Raw genomic sequence first — 25871 nt, forward strand, 5'->3', positions numbered from 1 at the left:
AGTACTCTACCTGTATTGATCTACAGTACTCTACCTGTATTGATCTACAGTACTCTACCTGTATTGATCTACTACTGTTACAGTACTCTACCTGTATTGATCTACAGTACTCAGCCCTGTATTGATCTACAGTACTCTACCTGTATTGATCTACAGTACTCTACCTGTATTGATCTACAGTACTCTACCTGTATTGATCTACAGTACTCTACCTGTATTGATCTACAGTACTCTACCTGTATTGATCTACTACTGTTACAGTACTCTACCTGTATTGATCTACTACTGTTACAGTACTACCTGTATTGATCTACAGTACTCTACCTGTATTGATCTACTACTGTTACAGTACTCTATTGATCCTGTATTGATCTACAGTACTCTACCTGTATTGATCTACAGTACTCTACCTGTATTGATCTACAGTACTCTACCTGTATTGATCTACAGTGCTCTACCTGTATTGATCTACAGTACTCTACCTGTATTGATCTACAGTACTCTACCTGTATTGATCTACAGTACTCTACCTGTATTGATCTACAGTACTCTACCTGTATTGATCTACAGTACTCTACCTGTATTGATCTACAGTGCTCTACCTGTATTGATCTACAGTACTCTACCTGTATTGATCTACAGTACTCTACCTGTATTGATCTACAGTACTCTACCTGTATTGATCTACAGTACTCTACCTGTATTGATCTACAGTACTCTACCTGTATTGATCTACAGTACTCTACCTGTATTGATCTACAGTACTCTACCTGTATTGATCTACAGTACTCTAGTGTATTGATCTACAGTACTACCTGTATTGATCTACAGTACTCTACCTGTATTGATCTACAGTACTCTACCTGTATTGATCTACAGTACTCTACCTGTATTGATCTACAGTACTCTACCTGTATTGATCTACAGTACTCTACCTGTATTGATCTACAGTACTCTACCTGTATTGATCTACAGTACTCCTGTATTGACCAGTACTCTACCTGTATTGATCTACAGTACTCTACCTGTATTGATCTACTACTACCTGTATTGATCTACAGTACTCTACCTGTATTGATCTACTACTGTTACAGTACTCTACCTGTATTGATCTACAGTACTCTACCTGTATTGATCTACAGTACTCTACCTGTATTGATCTACAGTACTCTACCTGTATTGATCTACAGTACTCTACCTACAGTACTCTACCTGTATTGATCTACAGTACTCTACCTGTATTGATCTACAGTACTCTACCTGTATTGATCTACAGTACAGTACTCTACCTGTATTGATCTGTTACAGTACTCTACCTGTATTGATACTACAGTACTCTACCTGTATTGATCTACAGTACTCTACCTGTATTGATCTACTACTGTTACAGTACTCTACCTGTATTGATCTACTACTGTTACAGTACTCTACCTGTATTGATCTACAGTACTCTACCTGTATTGATCTACAGTACTCTACCTGTATTGATCTACAGTGCTCTACCTGTATTGATCTACAGTACTCTACCTGTATTGATCTACAGTACTCTACCTGTATTGATCTACAGTACTCTACCTGTATTGATCTACAGTACTCTACCTGTATTGATCTACAGTACTCTACCTGTATTGATCTACAGTACTCTACCTGTATTGATCTACAGTACTCTACCTGTATTGATCTACAGTACTCTACCTGTATTGATCTACAGTACTCTACCTGTATTGATCTACAGTACTCTACCTGTATTGATCTACAGTACTCTACCTGTATTGATCTACAGTACTCTACCTGTATTGATCTACAGTACCTGTATTGATCTACAGTACTCAGCTGTATTGATCTACAGTACTCTACCTGTATTGATCTACAGTACTACAGTACCTGTATTGATCTACAGTACTCTAGCCCTGTATTGATCTACAGTACTCTACCTGTATTGATCTACAGTACTCTACCTGTATTGATCTACAGTACTCTACCTGTATTGTTCTACTACTGTTACAGTACTCTACCTGTATTGATCTACAGTACTCTACCTGTATTGATCTACAGTACTCTACCTGTATTGATCTACAGTACTCTACCTGTATTGATCTACAGTACTCTACCTGTATTGTTCTACTACTGTTACAGTACTCTACCTGTATTGATCTACAGTACTCTACCTGTATTGATCTACAGTACTCTAGCCTGTATTGATCTACAGTACTCTACCTGTATTGATCTACAGTACTCTACCTGTATTGATCTACAGTACTCTACCTGTATTGTTCTACTACTGTTACAGTACTCTACCTGTATTGATCTACAGTACTCTACCTGTATTGATCTACAGTACTCTACCTGTATTGTTCTACTACTGTTACAGTACTCTACCTGTATTGATCTACAGTACTCTATTGATCTACAGTACTTTATTGATCTACAGTACTCTACCTGTATTGATCTACAGTACTCTACCTGTATTGATCTACAGTACTCTACCTGTATTGATCTACAGTACTCTACCTGTATTGATCTACAGTACTCTACCTGTATTGATCTACAGTACTCTACCTGTATTGATCTACAGTACTCTACCTGTATTGATCTACAGTACTCTACCTGTATTGATCTACAGTACTCTACCTGTATTGATCTACAGTACTCTACCTGTATTGATCTACAGTACTCTACCTGTATTGATCTACAGTACTCTACCTGTATTGATCTACAGTACTCTACCTGTATTGATCTACAGTACTCTACCTGTATTGATCTACAGTACTCTACCTGTATTGATCTACAGTACTCTACCTGTATTGATCTACAGTACTCTACCTGTATTGATCTACAGTACTCTACCTGTATTGATCTACAGTACTCTACCTGTATTGATCTACAGTACTCTACCTGTATTGATCTACAGTACTCTACCTGTATTGATCTACAGTACTCTACCTGTATTGATCTACAGTACTCTACCTGTATTGATCTACAGTACTCTACCTGTATTGATCTACAGTACTCTACCTGTATTGATCTACAGTACTCTACCTGTATTGATCTACAGTACTCTACCTGTATTGATCTACAGTACTCTACCTGTATTGATCTACAGTACTCTACCTGTATTGATCTACAGTACTCTACCTGTATTGATCTACAGTACTCTACCTGTATTGATCTACAGTACTCTACCTGTATTGATCTACAGTACTCTACCTGTATTGATCTACAGTACTCTACCTGTATTGATCTACAGTACTCTACCTGTATTGATCTACAGTACTCTACCTGTATTGATCTACAGTACTCTCCCTGTATTGATCTACAGTAATCAAACCTGTATTGATCTACAGTACTCTACCTGTATTGATCTACAGTACTCTACCTGTATTGATCTACAGTACTCTACCTGTATTGATCTACAGTACTCTACCCATTGATCTACTCTACCTGTATTGATCTACAGTACTCTACCTGTATTGATCTACAGTACTCTACCTGTATTGATCTACAGTACTCTACCTGTATTGATCTACAGTACTCTCTACCTGTATTGATCTACAGTACTCTACCTGTATTGATCTACAGTACTCTACCTGTATTGATCTACAATACTCTACCTGTATTGTTCTACTGTATTAAACAACAGATGTACTCACATTGGATGTGTTGAATAGTATTCAACAGCCTAATACATACTTGTAGAGTAGGTTTACCCCGTTATTAATGTACTTGGTAATGTGAACATGTTTTCTTCATGTAAAGACACACATTAATCAAACACAAACACACTAAAGAATCAAACACACTAAAGAATCAAACACACTAAAGAATCAAACACATTAAAGAATCAAACACATTGAAGAATCAAACACATTAAAGAATCAAACACATTAAAGAATCAAACACATTAAAGAATCAAACACATTAAAGAATCAAACACATTAAAGAATCAAACACACTAAAGAATCAAACACATTGAAAAATCAAACACACTAAAGAATCAAACACACTGAAGAATCAAACACATTAAAGAATCAAACACATTGAAGAATCAAACACATTAAAGAATCAAACACATTGAAAAATCAAACACACTAAAGAATCAAACACACTAAAGAATCAAACACATTGAAAAATCAAACACACTAAAGAATCAAACACATTGAAAAATCAAACACACTGAAGAATCAAACACACTGAAGAATCAAACACATTAAAGAATCAAACACATTAAAGAATCAAACACATTAAAGAATCAAACACATTAAAGAATCAAACACATTAAAGAATCAAACACACTAAAGAATCAAACACATTGAAAAATCAAACACACTAAAGAATCAAACACATTGAAAAATCAAACACACTGAAGAATCAAACACACTGAAGAATCAAACACATTAAAGAATCAAACACATTGAAGAATCAAACACACTAAAGAATCAAACACATTAAAGAATCAAACACATTGAAGAATCAAACACATTGAAGAATCAAACACATGAAAGAATCAAACACATGAAAGAAGAAGAAAAAATTGACTTATTCAAACTGGAGATGTCCTCAATGGCCCTGCATGTGATTTGAATGTCGTAATACAACGATGAGTTGTCTAACTAAGTCTATGGTCTAGACACAACAGGGTTACTCCAGGGCGATGCCAATAGGAGCAGAGCAGGTGTTTAGGTGGCCAATAGGAGCAGAGCAGGTGTTTAGGTGGCCAATAGGAGCAGAGCAGGTTTTTAGGTGGCCAATAGGAGCAGAGCAGGTTTTTAGGTGGCCAATAGGAGCAGAGCAGGTTTTTAGGTGGCCAATAGGAGCAGAGCAGGTGTTTAGGTGGCCAATAGGAGCAGAGCAGGTGTTTAGGTGGCCAATAGGAGCAGAGCAGGTGTTTAGGTGGCCAACTAGAGCAGGTGTTTAGGTGGCTAGAGCAGAGCAGGTGTTTAGGTGGCCAGCAGAGCAGGTGTTTAGGTGGCCAATAGGAGCAGAGCAGGTTTTTAGGTGGCCAATAGGAGCAGAGCAGGTGTTTAGGTGGCCAATAGGAGCAGAGCAGGTGTTTAGGTGGCCAATAGGAGCAGAGCAGGTGTTTAGGTGGCCAATAGGAGCAGAGCAGGTGTTTAGGTGGCCAATAGGAGCAGAGCAGGTGTTTAGGTGGCCAATAGGAGCAGAGCAGGTGTTTAGGTGGCCAATGGGAGCAGAGCAGGTGTTTAGGTGGCCAATTGTTTAGGTGGCCAATAGGAGCAGAGCAGGTGTTTAGGTGGCCAATAGAGCGGAGCAGGTGTTTAGGTGGCCAATGGAGCGGAGCAGGTGTTTAGGTGGCCAATAGGAGCAGAGCAGGTGTTTAGGTGGCCAATAGGAGCAGAGCAGGTTTTTAGGTGGCCAATAGGAGCAGAGCAGGTGTTTAGGTGGCCAATAGGAGCAGAGCAGGTGTTTAGGTGGCCAATGGGAGCAGAGCAGAGACAGCGTTTACCTTTAATAATGATGTTTGTGAAGTGGCAGGTGTAGTTGTCTTCCTCCCACTCTCCCCTCCTTCCTTGCTTTCATCACGAGTACTGTTGTTATCTGTCTCCCTTCCTCTCTTCCAGCGTTTCAGACAGTGGCAGTTCCCAGGGCCTGTCCCAGCCGTCCACCCAGACCACCCAGTACCTGAGGGCTGACACACCCAACAACGCCAGTGCTGTCACCAGTAAGACACACACACACACACACACACACACACACACACACACACACACCAGCGCAGCTATGTACATGTCAACGCACACAAAAACACAGTCACTTCTTATCCAGCAACATAGTGTAGTTTCCAGTCACATCTTGTCCAGTCATTTCTTATCCAGTAACGTCTTATAGTAAGTATCCAGTAGTATCCAACAGCATTGTGTTATCTGGTAACATCTCGTGGTATCCACTGCAGTAGCTAAGAGGTTCTGTCATTGTCCTGGTCGAACAAGTTGTTTTGGAGAGCTCCTTAGGACATTGGCTGTTAACTCCTTGATACAGCCCCAGTCAGTCTCCTTTATGCTGCATGGCAGGCATTATTATTATTATTGATATTTTTTTACCCCTTTTTCTCCCCAATTTCGTGGTATCCAATTATTAGTAGCTACTATCTTGTCTCAATGCTACAATTTCCGTACTCGGGAGAGACAAAGGTTGAAAGTCATGCGTCCTCCGATACACAACCCCGACCAAGCCGCACTGCTTCTTAACACAGCGCGCATCCAACCCGGAAGCCAGCGGCACCAATGTGTCGGAGGAAACACTGTGCACCTGGCAACCTTGGTTAGCGTGCACTGCGCCCGGCCCGCCACAGGAGTCGCTGGTGCGCGATGAGACAAGGATATCCCTACTGGCCAAACCCTCCCTAACCCGGACGACGCTAGGCCAATTGTGCGTCGCCCCACGGACCTCCCGGTCGCGGCCGGTTACGACAAAAGCCTGGGCGCGAACCCAGAGTCTCTGGTGGCACAGCTGGCGCTGCAGTACAGCGCCCTTAACCACTGCGCCACCCGGGAGGCCCCCTGCGCCACCCATGGCTTTTTTTTAAGTCCCGTCTCTTTGGACTTTCTTGCGTAAGTTTCTCTGTTAATGTATTTATGTTATAGGTTGATGGTCGCATACAAGTTAACAATCATCACATTAGTGATTAGGATCTGACACCATGTTGATACAGGTAAGATTAGGACTGTCTTTGTGACGGGGATATATTAGGTGGGGCAGTTGGATGTTCCCACACACCTTAGCCAAATACATTTAAACTACATTTTCCACAGTTCCTGACATGTAATCCTAGTAAAAAAATTCCTGTCTAAGGTCAGTTAGGATCATCACATTATTTGAAGAATGTGAAATGTCAGAATAATAGTAGAGAGACTGATTTATTTCAGCTTTTATTCCTTTCATCACATTCCCAGTGGGTCAGAAGTTTACATACACTCAATTAGGATTTGGTAGCATTGCCTTTAAATTGTTTAATTTGGGTCAAATGTTTCGGGTAGCCTTCCACAAGCTTCCCACAATAAATTGGGTGAATTTTGGCCCATTCCTCCTGACAGAGCTGGTGTAACTGAGTCAGGTTTGTAGGCCTCCTTGCTCACACATGCTTTTTCAGTTCTGCCCACTAATTTTCTATAGGATTGAGGTCAGGGCTTTGTGATGGCCACTCCAATACCTTGACTTTGTTGTCCTTAAGCCATTTTGCCACAACTTTGGTAGTATGCTCGGGGTCATTGTCCATTTGGAAGACCCATTTGCGACCAAGCTTTAACTTCCTGACTGATATCTTGAGATGTTGCTTCAATATATCCACATAATTTTCCTTCCTCATGTGGCCATCTATTTTGTGAAGTGCACCAGTCCCTCCTGCAGCGAAGCACCCTCACAACATGATGCTGCCACCCCCGTGCTTCACAGTTGGGATGGTGTTCTTCGGCTTGCAAGCCTCCCCCGTTTTCCTCCAAACATAACGATGGTCATTATGGCCAAACTGTTCTATTTTTGTTTCATCAGACCAGAGGACATTTCTCCAAAAAGTACGATCTTTGTCCCCATGTGCAGTTGCAAACCGCAGTTTGGCTTTTTTATGGCAGTTTTGGAGCAGTGGCTTCTTCCTTGCTGAGCGACCTTTCAGGTTATGTCAATATAGGTGGTACCTTCAGGCGTTTGGAAATTGCTCCCAAGGATGAACCAGACTTGTCGAGGTCTACAATTGTTTTTCTGAGGTCTTGGCTGATTTGTTTTGATTTTCCCATGATGTCAAGCAAAGAGGCACCGAGTTTGAAGGTAGGCCTTGAAATACATCCACAGGTACACCTCAAATGGACTCGAATGATGTCAATTAGCCTATCAGAAGCTTCTAAAGCCGTGACATCATTTTCTGGAATTTTCCAAGCTGTTTAAAGGCACAGTCAACTAAGTGTATGTAAACTTCTGACCCACTGGAATTGTGACACAGTTAATTATAAGTGAAATAATCTGTCTGTAAACAATTGTTGGAAAAATGACTTGTGTCGTGCACAAAGTAGATGTCCTAACCGACTTGCCAAAACTAGAGTTTGTTAACAAGAAATTTGTGTAGTGGTTGAAAAATGACTCCAACCTAAGTGAATGTAAACTTCCAACTTCAACTGTATTAGGTGGGGACGTAAGCTGTGGATGCCAAATCCTGCTCGGTGCTGTCTTTATAGCTTCAGGGAGGGTTCTGGTATAATGGGACATGGTCATATGTCTGTCTGTGTCTCTCTTCCTCCATTTCCTGATGGAGCCTGATCTACTGAGCTGCATTCCTCCACCAAACAAGATAATGTCTGTGATGGGGAATCATCTCATTAGCTAAACTGGTGTCTGACGTTTGGGATAAACAAGACAGGATTACTGTGGCATCCAGGTCCTTAAATGGCAATCTATTCCTACCTTCTACCAGTCCTATGGGTCCTGATCAGAAGTGGGGCACTACCTTCTACCAGTCCTATGGGTCCTGATAAGAAGTAGGGCACTACCTTCTACCAGTCCTATGGGTCCTGATCAGAAGTAGGGCACTATAGAGAAGCAGGTGCCATTTGGAACGCAGCCTCTGTGTCGGGTTTACGGTCTGTCTGGCCCGGTGGGTTTAAGGTCCGTCTGGCCCGGTGGGTTTACGGTCCGTCTGGCCCGGTGGGTTTACGGTCCGTCTGGCCCGGTGGGTTTACGGTCCGTCTGGCCCGGTGGGTTTACGGTCCGTCTGGCCCGGTGGGTTTACGGTCCGTCTGGCCCGGTGGGTTAAAGGTCCGTCTGGCCCGGTGGGTTTACGGTCCGTCTGGCCCGGTGGTTTTACGGTCCGTCTGGCCCGGTGGGTTTACGGTCCGTCTTTACGGTCCATCTGGGCCGGTGGGTTTACGGTCCGTCTGGCCGGTGTGTTTACGGTCCGTCTGGCCCGGTGGGTTTACGGTCCATTTGTCTTGTCCTCTAAACATATCTGAGATGAGAAGGTGGATTTGGGGTAGTAGTACAATTCTCTATTGTAGTAATATCTGCTGCTAGGAGGGAGGAGCCAGGGTGCTCTCTGATAACCTGATTTTGTGTCAGTAGTACTAGTCTAGTTATGAGTCCTATGGGTCCTCATCAGAAGTAGGGCACTACCTTCTACCAGTCCTATGGGTCCTGATCAGAAGTAGGGCACTACCTTCTACCAGTCCTATGGGTCCTGATCAGAAGTAGGGCACTACCTTCTACCAGTCCTATGGGTCCTGATCAGAAGTAGGGCACTACCTTCTACCAGTCCTATGGGTCCTGATCAGAAGTAGGGCACTACCTTCTACCAGTCCTATGGGTCCTGATCAGAAGTAGGGCACTACCTTCTACCAGTCCTATGGGTTTCTGATCAGAAGTAGGGCACTACCTTCTGGGTCCTGATCAGACCAGATAGGGCACTACCTTCTACCAGTCTGATGGGTCCTGATCCACACCAGATACTGGGCACTACCTTCTACCAGTCCTACTGGTTTTCTGATCAGACCAGATACTGACTGGTTTCACTGACCTTCTACCAGTCCTATGGGTTTCTGATCAGAAGATAGGGCACTGGTTTCTACCAGTCCACATGGGTCCTGATCTGGTGTTCTAGGGCACTCCACACCAGTCCTGATGGGTCTGATCCAGGGTACCAGATTGGGTTTTCACTATCCACTACCAGTCCCTATGGGTCTGATCCAGAAGTAGGGACTGGTTTTCTATGGGTCCTGATCAGAGGTACTGCACTACCTTTCTGATCCACACCAGATACTGGGTTTTCTGATCCACACCAGATACTGCACTGGTTTTCTGATCCACCAGATACTGACTGGGTTTCTGATCCAGAAGATACTGACTGGTTTTCTGGTGGATCCACCAGTCCTACTGGGTTTTCTGATCCAGAAGTAGGGCACTGACCTTCTACCAGATACTGACTGGGTTTCTGATCAGAAGTAGACTGGTTTTCTACCTTCTACCAGATACTGACTGGGTCCTGATCAGAAGTAGGGCACTGACTGGTCCTATGGGTCCTGACCAGATACTGACTGGTTTTCTGATCCACACCAGATACTGATGGGTTTTCTGATCCAGACCAGATAGGGCACTACCTGACTGGCGGTAGACAGGGGCTGATCTACCAGTCCTATGGGTCCTGATCAGAAGTAGGGTTTTCTACCTTCTACCAGTCCTATGGGTCCTGATCAGAAGTAGGGCACTACCTTCTACTGGTCCTATGTGTCCTGATCAGAAGTAGGGCACTACCTTCTACCAGTCCTGGGTCCTGATCAGAAGTAGGGCACTACCTTCTACCAGTCATGGGTCCTATAGAGAAGCAGGTGTAGTTACGAACCATTCGGATCAGGAGATACCTCTCTTCTCACGTTCTACTCAAAACCTCTTGGATGAGGTCCGAGCAGAGCGACAGCGTTTCCAGTTCCCTCCAATATTCAGCATCTTCACACATCCATTGAAGAGGAGCGGGGACAAAATTCCACATGGCCACAATCAGATTTCAGTCTGATCAACTCTATGGGAAGGAGATGTGCATGAAGCACATGGTGGTCACACCAGATACTGACTGGTTTTCTGATCCACACCAGATACTGACTGGTTTTCTGATCCACACCAGATACTGACTGGTTTTCTGATCCAGGGTACTGGTGGTAGATACTGACTGGTTCTCTGATCCACACCAGATACTGACTGGTTTTCAGCTGATCCACACCAGATACTGACTGGTTTTCTGATCCACGCCAGATACCGACTGGTTTTCTGATCCACACCAGATACCGACTGGTTTTCTGATCCACACCAGATACTGACTGGTTTTCTGATCCACACCAGATACTGACTGGTTTTCTGATCCACACCAGATACGGACTGGTTTTCTGATCCACACCAGATACGGACTGGTTTTCTGATCCACACCAGATACGGACTGGTTTTCTGATCCACACCAGATACTGACTGGTTCTCTGATCCACACCAGATACCGACTGGTTTTCTGATCCACACCAGATACCGACTGGTTTTCTGATCCACACCAGATACTGACTGGTTTTCTGATCCACACCAGATACTGACTGGTGTTCTGATCCACACCAGATACTGACTGGTTTTCTGATCCACACCAGATACCGATGGTTTCTGATCCACACCAGATACCGACTGGTTTTCTGATCCACACCAGATACTGACTGGTTTTCTGATCCACACCAGATACTGACTGGTTTTCTGATCCACACCAGATACTGGTGGTTTTCTGATCCACACCAGATACTGACTGGTTTTCTGATCCACACCAGATACTGACTGGTTTTCTGATCCACACCAGATACTGACTGGTTTTCTGATCCACACCAGATACTGACTGGTTTTCTGATCCACACCAGATACTGACTGGTTTTCTGATCCACACCAGATACTGACTGGTTTTCTGATCCACACCAGATACTGACTGGTTTTCTGATCCACACCAGATACTGACTGGTTTTCTGATCCACACCAGATACTGACTGGTTTTCTGATCCACACCAGATACTGACTGGTTTTCTGATCCACACCAGATACTGACTGGTTTTCTGATCCACACCAGATACTGACTGGTTTTCTGATCCACACCAGATACTGACTGGTTTTCTGATCCACACCAGATACTGACTGGTTTTCTGATCCACACCAGATACTGACTGGTTTTCTGATCCACACCAGATACTGACTGGTTTTCTGATCCACACCAGATACTGACTGGTTTTCTGATCCACACCAGATACCAGGTGACTGGTTTTCCGATCCACACCAGATACTGACTGGTTTTCTGATACACGCCCCTACTTTGTTTTTAAGTATCTGTGACCAACAGATGTATATCTGTATTCCCAGTCATGTGAAATCCATAGATTAGGGGCCGAATTAATTCATGGGGCGGCAGGGTAGCCTATTGGTTAGAGCGTTGGACTAGTAACCGAAAGGTTGCAAGTTCGAATCCCCGGTAGCCCCGAGCTGACAAGGTACAAATCTGTCCCACTGTTCCTAGGTGTCATTGAAAATAAGAATTTGTTCTTAACTGACTTGCGTAGTAAAATAAAAAATAAAAAAATAAAATGTAAATTGACTGATTTCCTAATATGAACTGTAACTGTTGCATGTTTCTTTGATATTGTGATTTGGCTGATCCAGGGTACTGGTGGTAGAGAGGCAGCTGATCCAGGGTACTGGTGGTAGAGAGGCAGCTGATCCAGGGTACTGGTGGTAGAGAGGCAGCTGATCCAGGGTACTGGTGGTAGAGGGGGCTGATCCAGGGTACTGGTGGTAGAGGTGTTGCAGCTGATCCAGGGTACTGGTGGTAGAGAGGGGGCTGATCCAGGGTACTGGTGGTAGAGAGGCAGCTGATCCAGGGTACTGGTGGTAGAGAGGCAGCTGATCCAGGGTACTGGTGGTAGAGAGGCAGCTGATCCAGGGTACTGGTGGTAGAGAGGGAGCTGATCCAGGGTACTGGTGGTAGAGAGGCAGCTGATCCAGGGTACTGGTGGTAGAGAGGCAGCTGATCCAGGGTACTGGTGGTAGAGAGGCAGCTGATCCAGGGTACTGGTGGTAGAGAGGGAGCTGATCCAGGGTACTGGTGGTAGAGAGGCAGCTGATCCAGGGTACTGGTGGTAGAGAGGCAGCTGATCCAGGGTACTGGTGGTAGAGAGGCAGCTGATTTCAGGGTACTGGTGGTAGAGAGGGGCTGATCCAGGGTACTGGTGGTAGAGAGGAGCTGATCCAGGGTACTGGTGGTAGAGAGGAGCTGATTTTTGAGGGTACTGGTGGTAGAGAGGGGAGCTGATCCCCAGGGTACTGGTGGTAGAGAGGGGCTGATCCAGGGTTTGGTGGTAGAGAGGCAGCTGATCCAGGGTACTGGTGGTAGAGAGGGGGCTGATCCAGGGTACTGGTGGTAGAGAGGGAGCTGATCCAGGGTACTGGTTGTAGAGAGGGAGCTGATTTCAGGGTACTGGTGGTAGAGAGGGGGCTGATCCAGGGTCCGGTTTGTAGAGAGAGCTGATCCAGGGTACTGGTGGTAGAGAGGGAGCTGATCCAGGGTCCGGTTTGTAGAGAGAGCTGATCCAGGGTACTGGTGGGTAAATGTATTGTCCAATAGGAGAGTTGACCGAGTCACTTTTCAATACACATTGGGGATGAATGAAAAACCTACCTACTTCAAAAGTTTATTAACTTTTTTTGGTTTGGATGGAGTATTCTATCACCATTATTTTCCACTTTAATCCATAAATGTCTATCCACACCACCATTTCCATTCATTCTATTAGACCAGAGGTGTCAAACTCGTTCTGTAGAGTGCCGACTGTCTGCAGTTCTTTGGTTTTTCCTTACTGAGACCTAAACAACCAGGTGAGGGGAGTTCCTTACTGAGACAACCAGGTGAGGGGAGTTCCTTACTGAGACAACCAGGTGAGGGGAGTTCCTTACTGAGACCTGGACGACCAGGTGAGGGGAGTTCCTTAATGAGACCTAGATGACCAGGTGAGTGGAGTTCCTTACTGAGACAACCAGGTGAGGGGAGTTCCTTACTGAGACCTAGACGACCAGGTGAGGGGAGTTCCTTACTGAGACAACCAGGTGAGGGGAGTTCCTTACTGAGACAACCAGGAGAGGGGAGTTCCTTACTGAGACCTAGACGACCAGGTGAGGGAGTTCCTTACTGAGACCTAGATGACCAGGTGAGGGGAGTTCCTTACTGAGACAACCAGGTGAGGGGAGTTCCTTACTGAGACCTAGACGACCAGGTGAGGGGAGTTCCTTACTGAGACAACCAGGTGAGGGGAGTTCCTTACTGAGACCTAGACGACCAGGTGAGGGGAGTTCCTTACTGAGACCTAGACGACCAGGTGAGGGGAGTTCCTTACTGAGACCTAGACGACCAGGTGAGGGGAGTTCCTTACTGAGACCTGGACAACCAGGTGAGGGGAGTTCCTTACTGAGACAACCAGGTGAGGGGAGTTCCTTACTGAGACCTAGACGACCAGGTGAGGGGAGTTCCTTACTGAGACCTGGACGACCAGGTGAGGGAGTTCCTTACTGAGACCTGGACAACCAGGTGAGGGGAGTTCCTTACTGAGACAACCAGGTGAGGGGAGTTCCTTACTGAGACCTAGACGACCAGGTGAGGGGAGTTCCTTACTGAGACCTGGACAACCAGGTGAGTGGAGTTCCTTACTGAGACAACCAGGTGAGGGGAGTTCCTTACTGAGACCGAGACGACCAGGTGACGGGAGTTCCTTACTGAGACCTAGACGACCAGGTGAGGGAGTTCCTTACTGAGACCTGGACAACCAGGTGAGGGGAGTTCTTTGAGACAACCAGGTGAGGGAGTTCCTGAGACAACCAGGTGAGGGGAGTTGGACAACCAGGTGAGGAGTTCCTTACTGAGACAACCAGGTGAGGGGAGTTCCTTACTGAGACAACCAGGTGAGGGGAGTTCCTTACTGAGACCTAGACGACCAGGTGAGGGGAGTTCCTTACTGAGACAACCAGGTGAGGGGAGTTCCTTACTGAGACCTAGACGACCAGGTGAGGGGAGTTCCTTACTGAGACAACCAGGTGAGGGGAGTTCCTTACTGAGACCGAGACGACCAGGTGACGGGAGTTCCTTACTGAGACCTAGACGACCAGGTGAGGGGAGTTCCTTACTGAGACCGAGACAACCAGGTGAGGGGAGTTCCTTACTGAGACCTAGACAACCAGGTGAGAGGAGTTCCTTACTGAGACCTAGACAACCAGGTGAGGGGAGTTCTTTACTGAGACCTGGACAACCAGGTGAGGGGAGTTCCTTACTGAGACAAACAGGTGAGGGAGTTCCTTAATGAAACCGAGACGACCAGGTGAGGGGAGTTCCTTACTGAGACAACCAGGTGAGAGGAGTTCCTTACTGAGACCTAGACAACCAGGTGAGGGGAGTTCCTTACTGAGACCTAGACGACCAGGTGAGAGGAGTTCCTTACTGAGACCTAGACGACCAGGTGAGAGGAGTTCCTTACTGAGACCTAGACAACCAGGTGAGGGGAGTTCCTTACTGAGACAACCAGGTGCGGGGTGCTCCTTACTGAGACCTAGACGACCAGGTGAGAGGAGTTCCTTACTGAGACCTAGACAACCAGGTGAGGGGAGTTCCTTACTGAGACCTAGACAACCAGGTGAGGGGAGTTCCTTACTGAGACCTAGACGACCAGGTGAGGGGAGTTCCTTACTGAGACCTAGACGACCAGGTGAGCGGAGTTCCTTACGGAGACCTAGACGACCAGGTGAGCGGAGTTATTTTTTAATGAGTGACCTTAATTCATCAGTCAAGTACAACGGAGGAATGAAAACCCTCAGATACTCTACCCTCCGTGGAATGAGGTTAACACGTGTATCAGACGGTCTTACACAGTGGTGTAAGACCTAGACGACCAGGTGTGTGAGTTGTATGTACACTGTGGCCATCTTGTGGCTGTATCCTCATACTGCACATCATTGTCTTGTGGCTTCTGCTTCAATGATACCATTCACCACCAGCCATTTACCCAGCCCCTTATTCACCTCAATCTCTCTCTGTCTCCCTCTCTCTCCAACTCTCCTTTCTCTCCCTCCCTTTCTCACCCTCTCCGTCTGTCCGTCCCTCCCTCTCTCGCTCTCCAACCCTTCCTCTCTCCCTCTCTCGCTCTCCAACCCTTCCTCTCTCCCTCTCTCGCTCTCCAACCCTTCCTCTCTCCCTCTCTCGCTCTCCAACCCTTCCTCTCTCCCTCTCTCTCTCTCCAACCCTTCCTCTCTCCCTCTCTCGCTCTCCAACCCTTCCTCTCTCCCTCTCTCTCTCTCTGACCCTTCCTCTCTCCCTACCTCCCTCCCTCTCTCATTCTCCGTCTGTCCGTCCGTCCCTCCCTCTCTCTCCAACCCTCCCTCTCTCCCTACCTCTCTCATTCTCCGTCCGTCCCTCCCTCCCTCTCTCTCATTGTCCGTCCGTCCCTCCCTCTCTCGCTCTCCTACCCTTCCTCTCTCCCTACCTCCCTTTCTCTCTCATTCTCCGTCCATCCGTCCCTCCCTCTCTCTCCAACCCTTCCTCTCTCCCTACCTCCCTTTCTCTCATTCTCCATCCGTCCCTCCCTCCCTCTCTCTCTCATTCTCCGTCCGTCCGTCCGTCCCTCTCTCTCCAACCCTTCCTCTCTCCCTACCTCCCTTTCTCTCATCCTCCGTCTGTTCCTCTGTCTCTCTCTCTCTCTCTCTCTCTCTCTCTCTCTCTCTCGCCCTCCCTCTATCCAACTGTCCTCTCACCATCAGACCATCACCCTGGCACTGCACCCATTCTCCAGCTTGCTGCCGCCACCTTCCCAAACCCTGGTGCCCCCGTCCATGAAACCAGAAGTAAGTCCACGTGTGGTCCATTCCAGTCTTATCATGGGGTTCACCTGTTCACCTGCTACATACCTGTTCACCTGCTACATACCTGTTCACCTGCTACATACCTGTTCACCTGCTACATACCTGTTCACCTGCTACATACCTGTTCACCTGCTACATACCTGTTCACCTGCTACATACCTGTTCACCTGCTACATACCTGTTCACCTGCTACATACCTGTTCACCTGCTACTAACCACCTCACTCATTCATCCCCATGTTGATCTGTCATCTAGTCATGCTGTAGACCTACTTCCACAGTGACTGGGTAGCTTGTCCAGCTACATGACTGAGTGGACTGGGTAGCTAGTCCAGCTACATGACTGAGTGGACTGGGTAGCTTGTCTAGCTACATGACTGAGTGGACTGGGTAGCTAGTCCAGCTACATGACTAAATTAACTGGGTAGCTAGTCCAGCTACATGACTAAATGAACTGTGGTCCTTCTGTGGCTCAGTTGGTAGAGCATGGCGCTTGTAACGCCAGGGTAGTGGGTTCGATTCCCGGGACCACCCATACGTAGAATGTATGCACACATGACTGTAAGTCGCTTTGGATAAAAGCGTCAGCTAAATGGCATATATATTTATATATTTTTATATTTTTAACTGGGTAGCTAGTCAAGCTACATGACTAAATTAACTGGGTAGCTACTCCATCCCACATGACTAAATAAACTGGGTAGCTAGTCCATCCCACATGACTAAATAAACTGGGTAGCTAGTCCATCCCACATGACTAAATGAACTGGGTAGCTAGTCCATCCCACATGACTAAATGAACTGGGTAGCTAGTCCATCCCACATGACTAAATGAACTGGGTAGCTACTCCATCCCACATGACTAAATGAACTGGGTAGCTAGTCCATCCCACATGACTAAATGAACTGGGTAGCTAGTCCATCCCACATGACTAAATGAACTGGGTAGCTAGTCCATCCCACATGACTAAATGAACTGGGTAGCTAGTCCATCCCACATGACTAAATGAACTGGGTAGCTAGTCCATCCCACATGACTAAATGAACTGGGTAGCTAGTCCATCCCACATGACTAAATGAACTGGGTAGCTAGTCCATCCCACATGACTAAATGAACTGGGTAGCTAGTCCATCCCACATGACTAAATGAACTGGGTAGCTCCTCCATCCCACATGACTAAATAAATTGGGTAGCTAGTCCATCCCACATGACTAAATAAATTGGGTAGCTCCTCCATCCCACATGACTAAATTAACTGGGTAGCTACTCCATCCCACATGACTAAATTAACTGGGTAGCTACTCCATCCCAAATGACTAAATAAATTGGGTAGCTAGTCCATCCCACATGACTAAATGAACTGGGTAGCTACTCCATCCCACATGACTAAATGAACTGGGTAGCTAGTCCATCCCACATGACTAAATGAACTGGGTAGCTAGTCCATCCCACATGACTAAATGAACTGGGTAGCTAGTCCATCCCACATGACTAAATGAACTCGGTAGCTAGTCCATCCCACATGACTAAATAAATTGGGTAGCTAGTCCATCCCACATGACTAAATGAACTGGGTAGCTAGTCCATCCCACATGACTAAATGAACTGGGTAGCTAGTCCATCCCACATGACTAAATGAACTGGGTAGCTACTCCATCCCACATGACTAAATGAACTGGGTAGCTAGTCCATCCCACATGACTAAATGAACTGGGTAGCTAGTCCATCCCACATGACTAAATGAACTGGGTAGCTAGTCCATCCCACATGACTAAATGAACTGGGTAGCTAATCCATCCCACATGACCGATGCTGTTATTTGCTGCATACAGTCAATTCACTAACAGTGCTTAGCTTTTCTACCTTTCGGTACGTGTGTTTGATTGAATCAATCTTGCTGTGCAGTTTCTCTCTCTCTCTCACAGACAGACAGGTGTTCCAAGGTTTTGTGCAGTTTAGTGTTCTCCGTTTTCCCACTAGGGGGCAGCAACTCTTTGTATAATACTAAAGGCCTACTGTCTGCTCACACCAACATCTCAGAATACATGACAGAAAATATGCTACTTATGGTTTTCTCTATTCTATATTTACATTATAATACATTTAATTTGTATAGCGCTTTTCATTAGTCATCTCAAAAATCTACTGATAAAAAAATATATATATTAAAAAAAAAATAGTACCAGTCAAGTTTAGACACACCTACTCATTCAAGGGTTCTTCTTTATTTTTACTATTTTCTACATTGTAGAATAATAGTGAAGACATCACAGCTATGAAAAAAAAACATATGGAATCATGTAGTAACCAAAAAAAGTGTTAAACCAATCCAAATATAGTTTAGTTTCTTCAAAGTTGCCACCCTTTGCCTTGATGCCAGCTTTGCACTCTCTTGGCATTCTCTCAACCAGCTTCACCTGGAATGCTTTTCCAACAGTCTTGAAGGAGTTCCCACATATGCTGAGCACTTGTTGACTACTTTTCCTTCCCGCTGCGGTCCGACTCATCCCAAACCATCTCAATTAAGTTGAGGTCGTGTGATTGTGGAGGCCAGGTCATCTGATGCAGCACTCCAACACTCTCCTTCTTGGTCAAAGAGCCTTTACACAGCCTGGAGATGTGTTGGGTCATTGTCTTGTTGGAAAACAAATGATTGTCCCACTAAGCGCAACCCAGATGTGAAGGTGTATCGCTGCAGAGGCCGTGCTGGTAGCCATGCTGGTAGCCATGCTGGTAGCCATGCTGGTAGCCGTGCTGGTAGCCATGCTGGTAGCCTGGTAGCCATGCTGGTAGCCATGCTGGTAGCCATGCTGGTAGCCATGCTGGTAGCCATGCTGGTAGCCGTGCTGGTAGCCATGCTGGTAGCCATGCTGGTAGCCGTGCTGGTAGCCGTGCTGGTAGCCATGCTGGTAGCCATGCTGGTAGCCATGCTGGTAGCCATGCTGGTAGCCATGCTGGTAGCCATGCTGGTAAAGTTTGCCTTGCATTCTAAATAAATCAGACAGTGTCACCAGCAAAGCACCATCACACCTCCTCCTCCATGCTTCATGGTAGGAACCACACATGCAGAGAGCATCCGTTCACCTTCTCTCCGTCTCACAAAGACATGGTGGATGGAACCAAAAATCTCAAATTTGGACTCATCAGAACAAAGGACAGATTTCCAGCAGTCTAATGTCCATTGCTCGTGTTTCTTGGCCCAAGCAAGTCTCTTCTTATTGATGTCCTTTAGTAGTGGTTTCTTTGCAGCAATTCGACCCTGAAGGCCTGATTCACACAGTCTCCTCTGAACAGTTGATGTTGAGATGTACCCTGTGAAGCATTTATTTGGGCTGCAATTTCTGAGGCTGGTAACTCTGAACCTCTGCAGCAGAGGTAACTCTGGCTCTTCCTTTCCTGTGTCGGTCCATAATAAACCCCAGGAAGAGTAGCTGTTGCCTTGGCAGGAACTAATGGGGATCCATAATAAACCCCAGGAAGAGTAGCTGCTGCCTTGGCAGGAACTAATGGGGATCCATAATAAACCCCAGGAAGAGTAGCTGCTGCCTTGGCAGGAACTAATGGGGATCCATAATAAACCCAAGGAAGAGTAGCTGCTGCATTGGCAGGAACTAATGGGGATCCATAATAAACCCCAGGAAGAGTAGCTGCTGCCTTGCAGGAACTAATGGGGATCCATAATAAACCCCAGGAAGAGTAGCTGCTGCCTTGGCAGGAACTAATGGGGATCCATAATAAACCCCAGGAAGAGTAGCTGCTGCCTTGGCAGGAACTAATGGGGATCCATAATAAACCCCAGGAAGAGTAGCTGCTGCCTTGGCAGGAACTAATGGGGATCCATAATAAACCCCAGGAAGAGTAGCTGCTGCCTTGGCAGGAACTAATGGGGATCCATAATAAACTCCAGGAAGAATATCTGCTGCCTTGGCAGGAACTAATGGGGATCCATAATAAACCCCAGGAAGAGTAGCTGCTGCCTTGGCAGGAACTAATGGGGATCCATAATAAACCCCAGGAAGAGTAGCTGCTGCCTTGGCAGGAACTAATGGGGATCCATAATAAACCCCAGGAAGAGTAGCTGCTGCCTTGGCAGGAACTAATGGGGATCCATAATAAAGAGTAGCTGCTGCCTTGGCAGGAACTAATGGGGATCCATAATAAACCCCAGGAAGAGTAGCTGCTGCCGAGGCAGCAACTAATGGGGATCCATAATAAGTCCATTCAGGAACTAATGGGGATCCATAATGAGGAAGTGGATCCATAATAACCAGTAGCCAGTGGCGCATTGGGCAGGATCACTTGTGGTCTGACTAGCTGCTGCCTTGACAGGAACTAATGGGGATCCATAATAAACCCCAGGAAGAGTAGCTGCTGCCTTGGCAGGAACTAATGGGGATCCATAATAAACCCCAGGAAGAGTAGCTGCTGCCTTGGCAGGAACTAATGGGGATCCATAATAAACCCCAGGAAGAGTAGCTGCTGCCAAGGCAGCAATCGCAATCAATAATAAATATAAGTCCATTCAAGGCTTTAAATACAAGCATGAGGATTTTGATGTGGATCCTGTAGTTGACCAGTAGCCAGTGGCGTTGGGCCAGGATCAGCTCGATGTGGTCTGACTTCTTGGTCCTGGTCAGGACCCTGGCAGTCCCTGATTGTGGATTATCAAGCCTCTGGTATAATTAGGCACAAACCAAGTCCTGATTCACGGGGGAATCACCCTGGTCATGTGATTGAGGTTCTTGATTCATCAGGGGAATCACCCTTTTTCTTTTGGGCTCGTCCAAGGTCTCAACTCTTAGTCCCTGATTAGGTCCCCAGACTGGTGTTTTTTGTTCTAAACCAGTCCCTGATTAGAGGGGGAATCACCCACCTGGTGTCCCAGGTCTAAACCAGTCCCTGATTAGAGGGGAATCACCCACCTGGTGTCCCAGGTCTAAACCAGTCCCTGATTAGAGGGGAATCACCCACCTGGTGTCCCAGGTCTAAACCAGTCCCTGATTAGAGGGGAATCACCCACCTGGTGTCCCAGGTCTAAACCAGTCCCTGATTAGAGGGGAATCACCCACCTGGTGTCCCAGGTCTAAATCAGTCCCTGATTAGAGGGGAATCACCCACCTGGTGTCCCAGGTCTAAACCAGTCCCTGATTAGAGGGGAATCACCCACCTGGTGTCCCAGGTCTAAACCAGTCCCTGATTAGAGGGGAATCACCCACCTGGTGTCCCAGGTCTAAACCAGTCCCTGATTAGAGGGGAATCACCCACCTGGTGTCCCAGGTCTAAACCAGTCCCTGATTAGAGGGAATCACCCACCTGGTGTCCCAGGTCTGAAACCAGGTGTCCCAGGTCTAAACCAGTCCCTGATTAGAGGGGAATCACCCACCTGGTGTCCCAGGTCTAAACCAGTCCCTGATTAGAGGGGAATCACCCACCTGGTGTCCCAGGTCTAAACCAGTCCCTGATTAGAGGGGGTGTCCCAATCACCCACCTGGTGTCCCAGGTCTAAACCAGTCCCTGATTAGAGGGGAATCACCCACCTGGTGTCCCAGGTCTAAACCAGTCCCTGATTAGAGGGGAATCACCCACCTGGTGTCCCAGGTCTAAACCAGTCCCTGATTAGAGGGGAATCACCCACCTGGTGTCCCAGGTCTAAACCAGTCCCTGATTAGAGGGGAATCACCCACCTGGTGTCCCAGGTCTAAACCAGTCCCTGATTAGAGGGGAATCACCCACCTGGTGTCCCAGGTCTAAATCCAGGCCCTGATTAGAGGGGAATCACCCACCTGGTGTCCCAGGTCTAAACCAGTCCCTGATTAGAGGGGAATCACCCACCTGGTGTCCCAGGTCTAAACCAGTCCCTGATTAGAGGGGAATCACCCACCTGGTGTCCCAGGTCTAAACCAGTCCCTGATTAGAGGGGAATCACCCACCTGGTGTCCCAGGTCTAAACCAGTCCCTGATTAGAGGGGAATCACCCACCTGGTGTCCCAGGTCTAAACCAGTCCCTGATTAGAGGGGAATCACCCACCTGGTGTCCCAGGTCTAAACCAGTCCCTGATTAGAGGGGAATCACCCACCTGGTGTCCCAGGTCTAAACCAGTCCCTGATTAGAGGGGAATCACCCACCTGGTGTCCCAGGTCTAAACCAGTCCCTGATTAGAGGGGAATCACCCACCTGGTGTCCCAGGTCTAAACCAGTCCCTGATTAGAGGGGAATCACCCACCTGGTGTCCCAGGTCTAAACCAGTCCCTGATTAGAGGGGAATCACCCACCTGGTGTCCCAGGTCTAAACCAGTCCCTGATTAGAGGGGAATCACCCACCTGGTGTCCCAGGTCTAAACCAGTCCCTGATTAGAGGGGAATCACCCACCTGGTGTCCCAGGTCTAAACCAGACCCTGATTAGAGGGGAATCACCCACCTGGTGTCCCAGGTCTAAATCAGACCCTGATTAGAGGGGGAATCACACACCTGGTGTCCCAGGTCTAAATCAGTCCCTGATTAGAGGGGAATCACCCACCTGGTGTCCCAGGTCTAAACCAGTCCCTGATTAGAGGGGAATCACCCACCTGGTGTCCCAGGTCTAAACCAGTCCCTGATTAGAGGGGAATCACCCACCTGGTGTCCCAGGTCTAAACCAGTCCCTGATTAGAGGGGAATCACCCACCTGGTGTCCCAGGTCTAAACCAGTCCCTGATTAGAGGGGGATCACCCACCTGGTGTCCCAGGTCTAAACCAGTCCCTGATTAGAGGGGAATCACCCACCTGGTGTCCCAGGTCTAAACCAGTCCCTGATTAGAGGGGGATCACCCACCTGGTGTCCCAGGTCTAAACCAGTCCCTGATTAGAGGGGAATCACCCACCTGGTGTCCCAGGTCTAAACCAGTCCCCCACCTGATTAAACCAGTCCCTGATTAGGGGGAATCACCCACCTGGTGTCCCAGGTCTAAACCAGTCCCTGATTAGAGGGGAATCACCCCCACCCAGTCCCTGGTGTCCCAGGTCTAAACCAGTCCCTGATTAGAGGGGAATCACCCACCTGGTGTCCCAGGTCTAAACCAGTCCCTGATTAGAGGGGGATCACCCACCTGGTGTCCCAGGTCTAAACCAGTCCCTGATTAGAGGGGAATCACCCACCTGGTGTCCCAGGTCTAAACCAGTCCCTGATTAGAGGGGGATCACCCACCTGGTGTCCCAGGTCTAAACCAGTCCCTGATTAGAGGGGAATCACCCACCTGGTGTCCCAGGTCTAAACCAGTCCCTGATTAGAGGGGGATCACCCACCTGGTGTCCCAGGTCTAAACCAGTCCCTGATTAGAGGGGAACAATGAAAAAACAGTGTAACTTCCAGAGTTGAGTTGGAACGTCCTATAAAGAGCTCGCCAACTTGTAGTCCTAAAACCAGGAAATTAATTACCTCTGGTTCGTTTAGCCATCCCTATGGGGGAAAGTTCTGAAAATAACATCTGAGGTTGTAGACTTAGGAGGTCTTATAGTGTTCTATGAGATGACATCAGTCAGTTAACATGATGAATTATCGAGCCTTTTATGTTTTGTTTCTAAACTCAGCAACAACAAAAGAAACGTCCCTTTTTCAGGACCCTGTCTTTCAAAGATAATTCGTAAAAATCCAAATAACTTCACAGATCTTCATTGTAAAGGGTTTTAACACTGTTTCCCCATGCTCGTTCAATGACCCATAAACAATTAATGAACATGCACCTGTGGAACGGTCGTTAAGACACTAACAGCTTACAGACGGTAGGAAATTTAATTATTTATTTAACCAGGCAAGTCGGTTAAGAACAAATTCTTATTTTCAATGACGGCCTAGGAACAGTGGGTTAACTGCCTGTTCAGGGGCATAACGACAGATTTGTACCTTGTCAGGTCGGGGATTCGAACTTGCAACCTTTCGGTTGCTAGTCCAACGCTCTGACACTAAAGAGGCCTTTCTACCATCTCTGAAAAACACCAAAAGAAAGATGCTCAGGGTCCCTGCTCATCTGCATGAATGTGCCTTAGGCATGCTGCAAGGAGGCATGTGGACTGCAGATGTGGCCAGGTAAATAAATTGCAAAGTCCGTACTGTGAGACACCTAAGACAGAGCTACAGGGAGACAGGACGGACAGCTGATCATCCTCGCAGTGACAGACCACGTGTAACAACACCTGCACAGGATTGGTACATCCGAACATCACACCAGCAGGACAGGTACAGGATGGCAACAACAACTGCCCGAGTAACACCAGGAACGCACAATCCCTCCATCAGTCCTCAGACTGTCCGCAATAGGCTGAGAGAGGCTGGACTGAGGGCTTGTAGGCCTGTTGTAAGGCAGGTCCTCACCAGACATCACCGTCAACAACGTCGCCTATGGGCACAAACCCACCGTCGCTGGACCAGAGAGGACTGGCAACAACGTCGCCTATGGGCATAAACCCACCGTCGCTGGACCAGACAGGACTGGTAAAAAGTGCTCTTCACTGACGAGTCACGGTTTTGTCTCACCAGGGGTGATGTTCGGATTCGAGTTTATCGTCAAAGGAATGAGCGTTACACCGTGGCCTGTACTGTGTTCTCTGGCAAATACCAAACGTCCTGCACGGTGTTGGGCTGTAAGCACAACCCCCACCTGTGGACGTCGGGCCCTCATACCACCCTCATGGAGTCTGTTTCTGACTGTTTTAGCAGACACATGCCCATTTGTGGCCTGCTGGAGGTTATTTTGCAGGGCTCTGGCAGTGCTCCTCCTGCTCCTCCTTGCACAAAGGCGGAGGTAGCGGTCCTGCTGCTGGGTTGTTGCCCTCCTACGGCCTCCTCCACGTCTCCTGATGTACTGGCCTGTCTCTTGGTAGCGCCTCCATGCTCTGGACACTACTCTGACAGACACAGCAAACCTTCTTGCCACAGCTCGCCTTGATGTACCATCCTGCATTAGCTGCACTACCTGAGCCACTTGTGTGAGTTGTAGACTCTGTTTCATGCTACCACTAGAGTGAAAGCACCGCCAGCATTCAAAAGTGACCAAAACATCAGCCAGGAAGCATAGGAACTGAGAAGTGGTCTGTGGTCCCCACCTGGAGAACCACTCCTTTATTGGGGGTGTCTTGCTAATTGCCTAGAATTTCCACCTGTTGTCTATTCCATTTGCACAACAGCATGTGAAATTTATTGTCAATCAGTGTTGCTTCCGAAGTGGACAGTTTGATTTCACAGAAGTGTGATTGACTTGGAGTTACATTGTGTTGTTTAAGTGTTCCCTTTATTTTTTTGAGCAGTGTTTTATTTTTATATAGAGGCACGGTGGCTTCAAAACAACAAGGAACATATATATATATAAACCATTGAATAGGATGGATGTTCTCTAGTATGCAGGACATTTCCATCCTCATGCATCCCTGGGGCTTAGCTTAGTTCAGCTTGTCCTGGACTGGTGTAATTACATTCCAGCTGTCCCTGCTTAGAGT

At 47.0% G+C, this 25871-nt stretch overlaps 1 protein-coding gene and 2 long non-coding RNA genes across 16 annotated transcripts in view; 2 read left to right on the top strand and 1 right to left on the bottom strand.

Moving 5' to 3' along the window:
• The window catches only part of ryk (receptor like tyrosine kinase), a 158550-nt gene that overhangs the window by 79574 nt on the left and 53105 nt on the right, over window positions 1-25871 (top strand). The window contains exons 7-8 of one of the 2 annotated variants that reach the window (XM_052475613.1): window positions 5580-5680; window positions 16300-16383. In XM_052475613.1, coding sequence (XP_052331573.1) covers window positions 5580-5680; window positions 16300-16383 — 185 coding nt within the window. The remainder of the gene's footprint in view (window positions 1-5579; window positions 5681-16299; window positions 16384-25871) is intronic. The other variant, XM_052475614.1, reaches the window with a different exon arrangement.
• Window positions 13382-15184, bottom strand: LOC127910721 (uncharacterized). Of its 2 annotated transcripts, none has more exons than XR_008075959.1 (4): window positions 15138-15184; window positions 14689-14718; window positions 14419-14478; window positions 13382-13461 (listed from the first exon to the last, which is right to left on the bottom strand). It is a non-coding gene; the product is annotated as an uncharacterized LOC127910721 (long non-coding RNA). The 2 variants fall into 2 exon arrangements; XR_008075960.1 differs by lacking the exon at window positions 13382-13461 and adding an exon at window positions 13730-14000.
• Window positions 13391-14661, top strand: LOC127910722 (uncharacterized). Of its 12 annotated transcripts, none has more exons than XR_008075961.1 (3): window positions 13391-13407; window positions 13911-13976; window positions 14491-14661. It is a non-coding gene; the product is annotated as an uncharacterized LOC127910722 (long non-coding RNA). The 12 variants fall into 12 exon arrangements; XR_008075967.1 differs by lacking the exon at window positions 14491-14661 and adding an exon at window positions 14084-14141; XR_008075962.1 differs by lacking the exon at window positions 13391-13407 and adding an exon at window positions 13421-13437.

The sequence above is a fragment of the Oncorhynchus keta genome, chromosome 22 (assembly GCF_023373465.1).
Source record: "Oncorhynchus keta strain PuntledgeMale-10-30-2019 chromosome 22, Oket_V2, whole genome shotgun sequence".
Taxonomy (NCBI): Eukaryota; Metazoa; Chordata; class Actinopteri; order Salmoniformes; family Salmonidae; genus Oncorhynchus; species Oncorhynchus keta.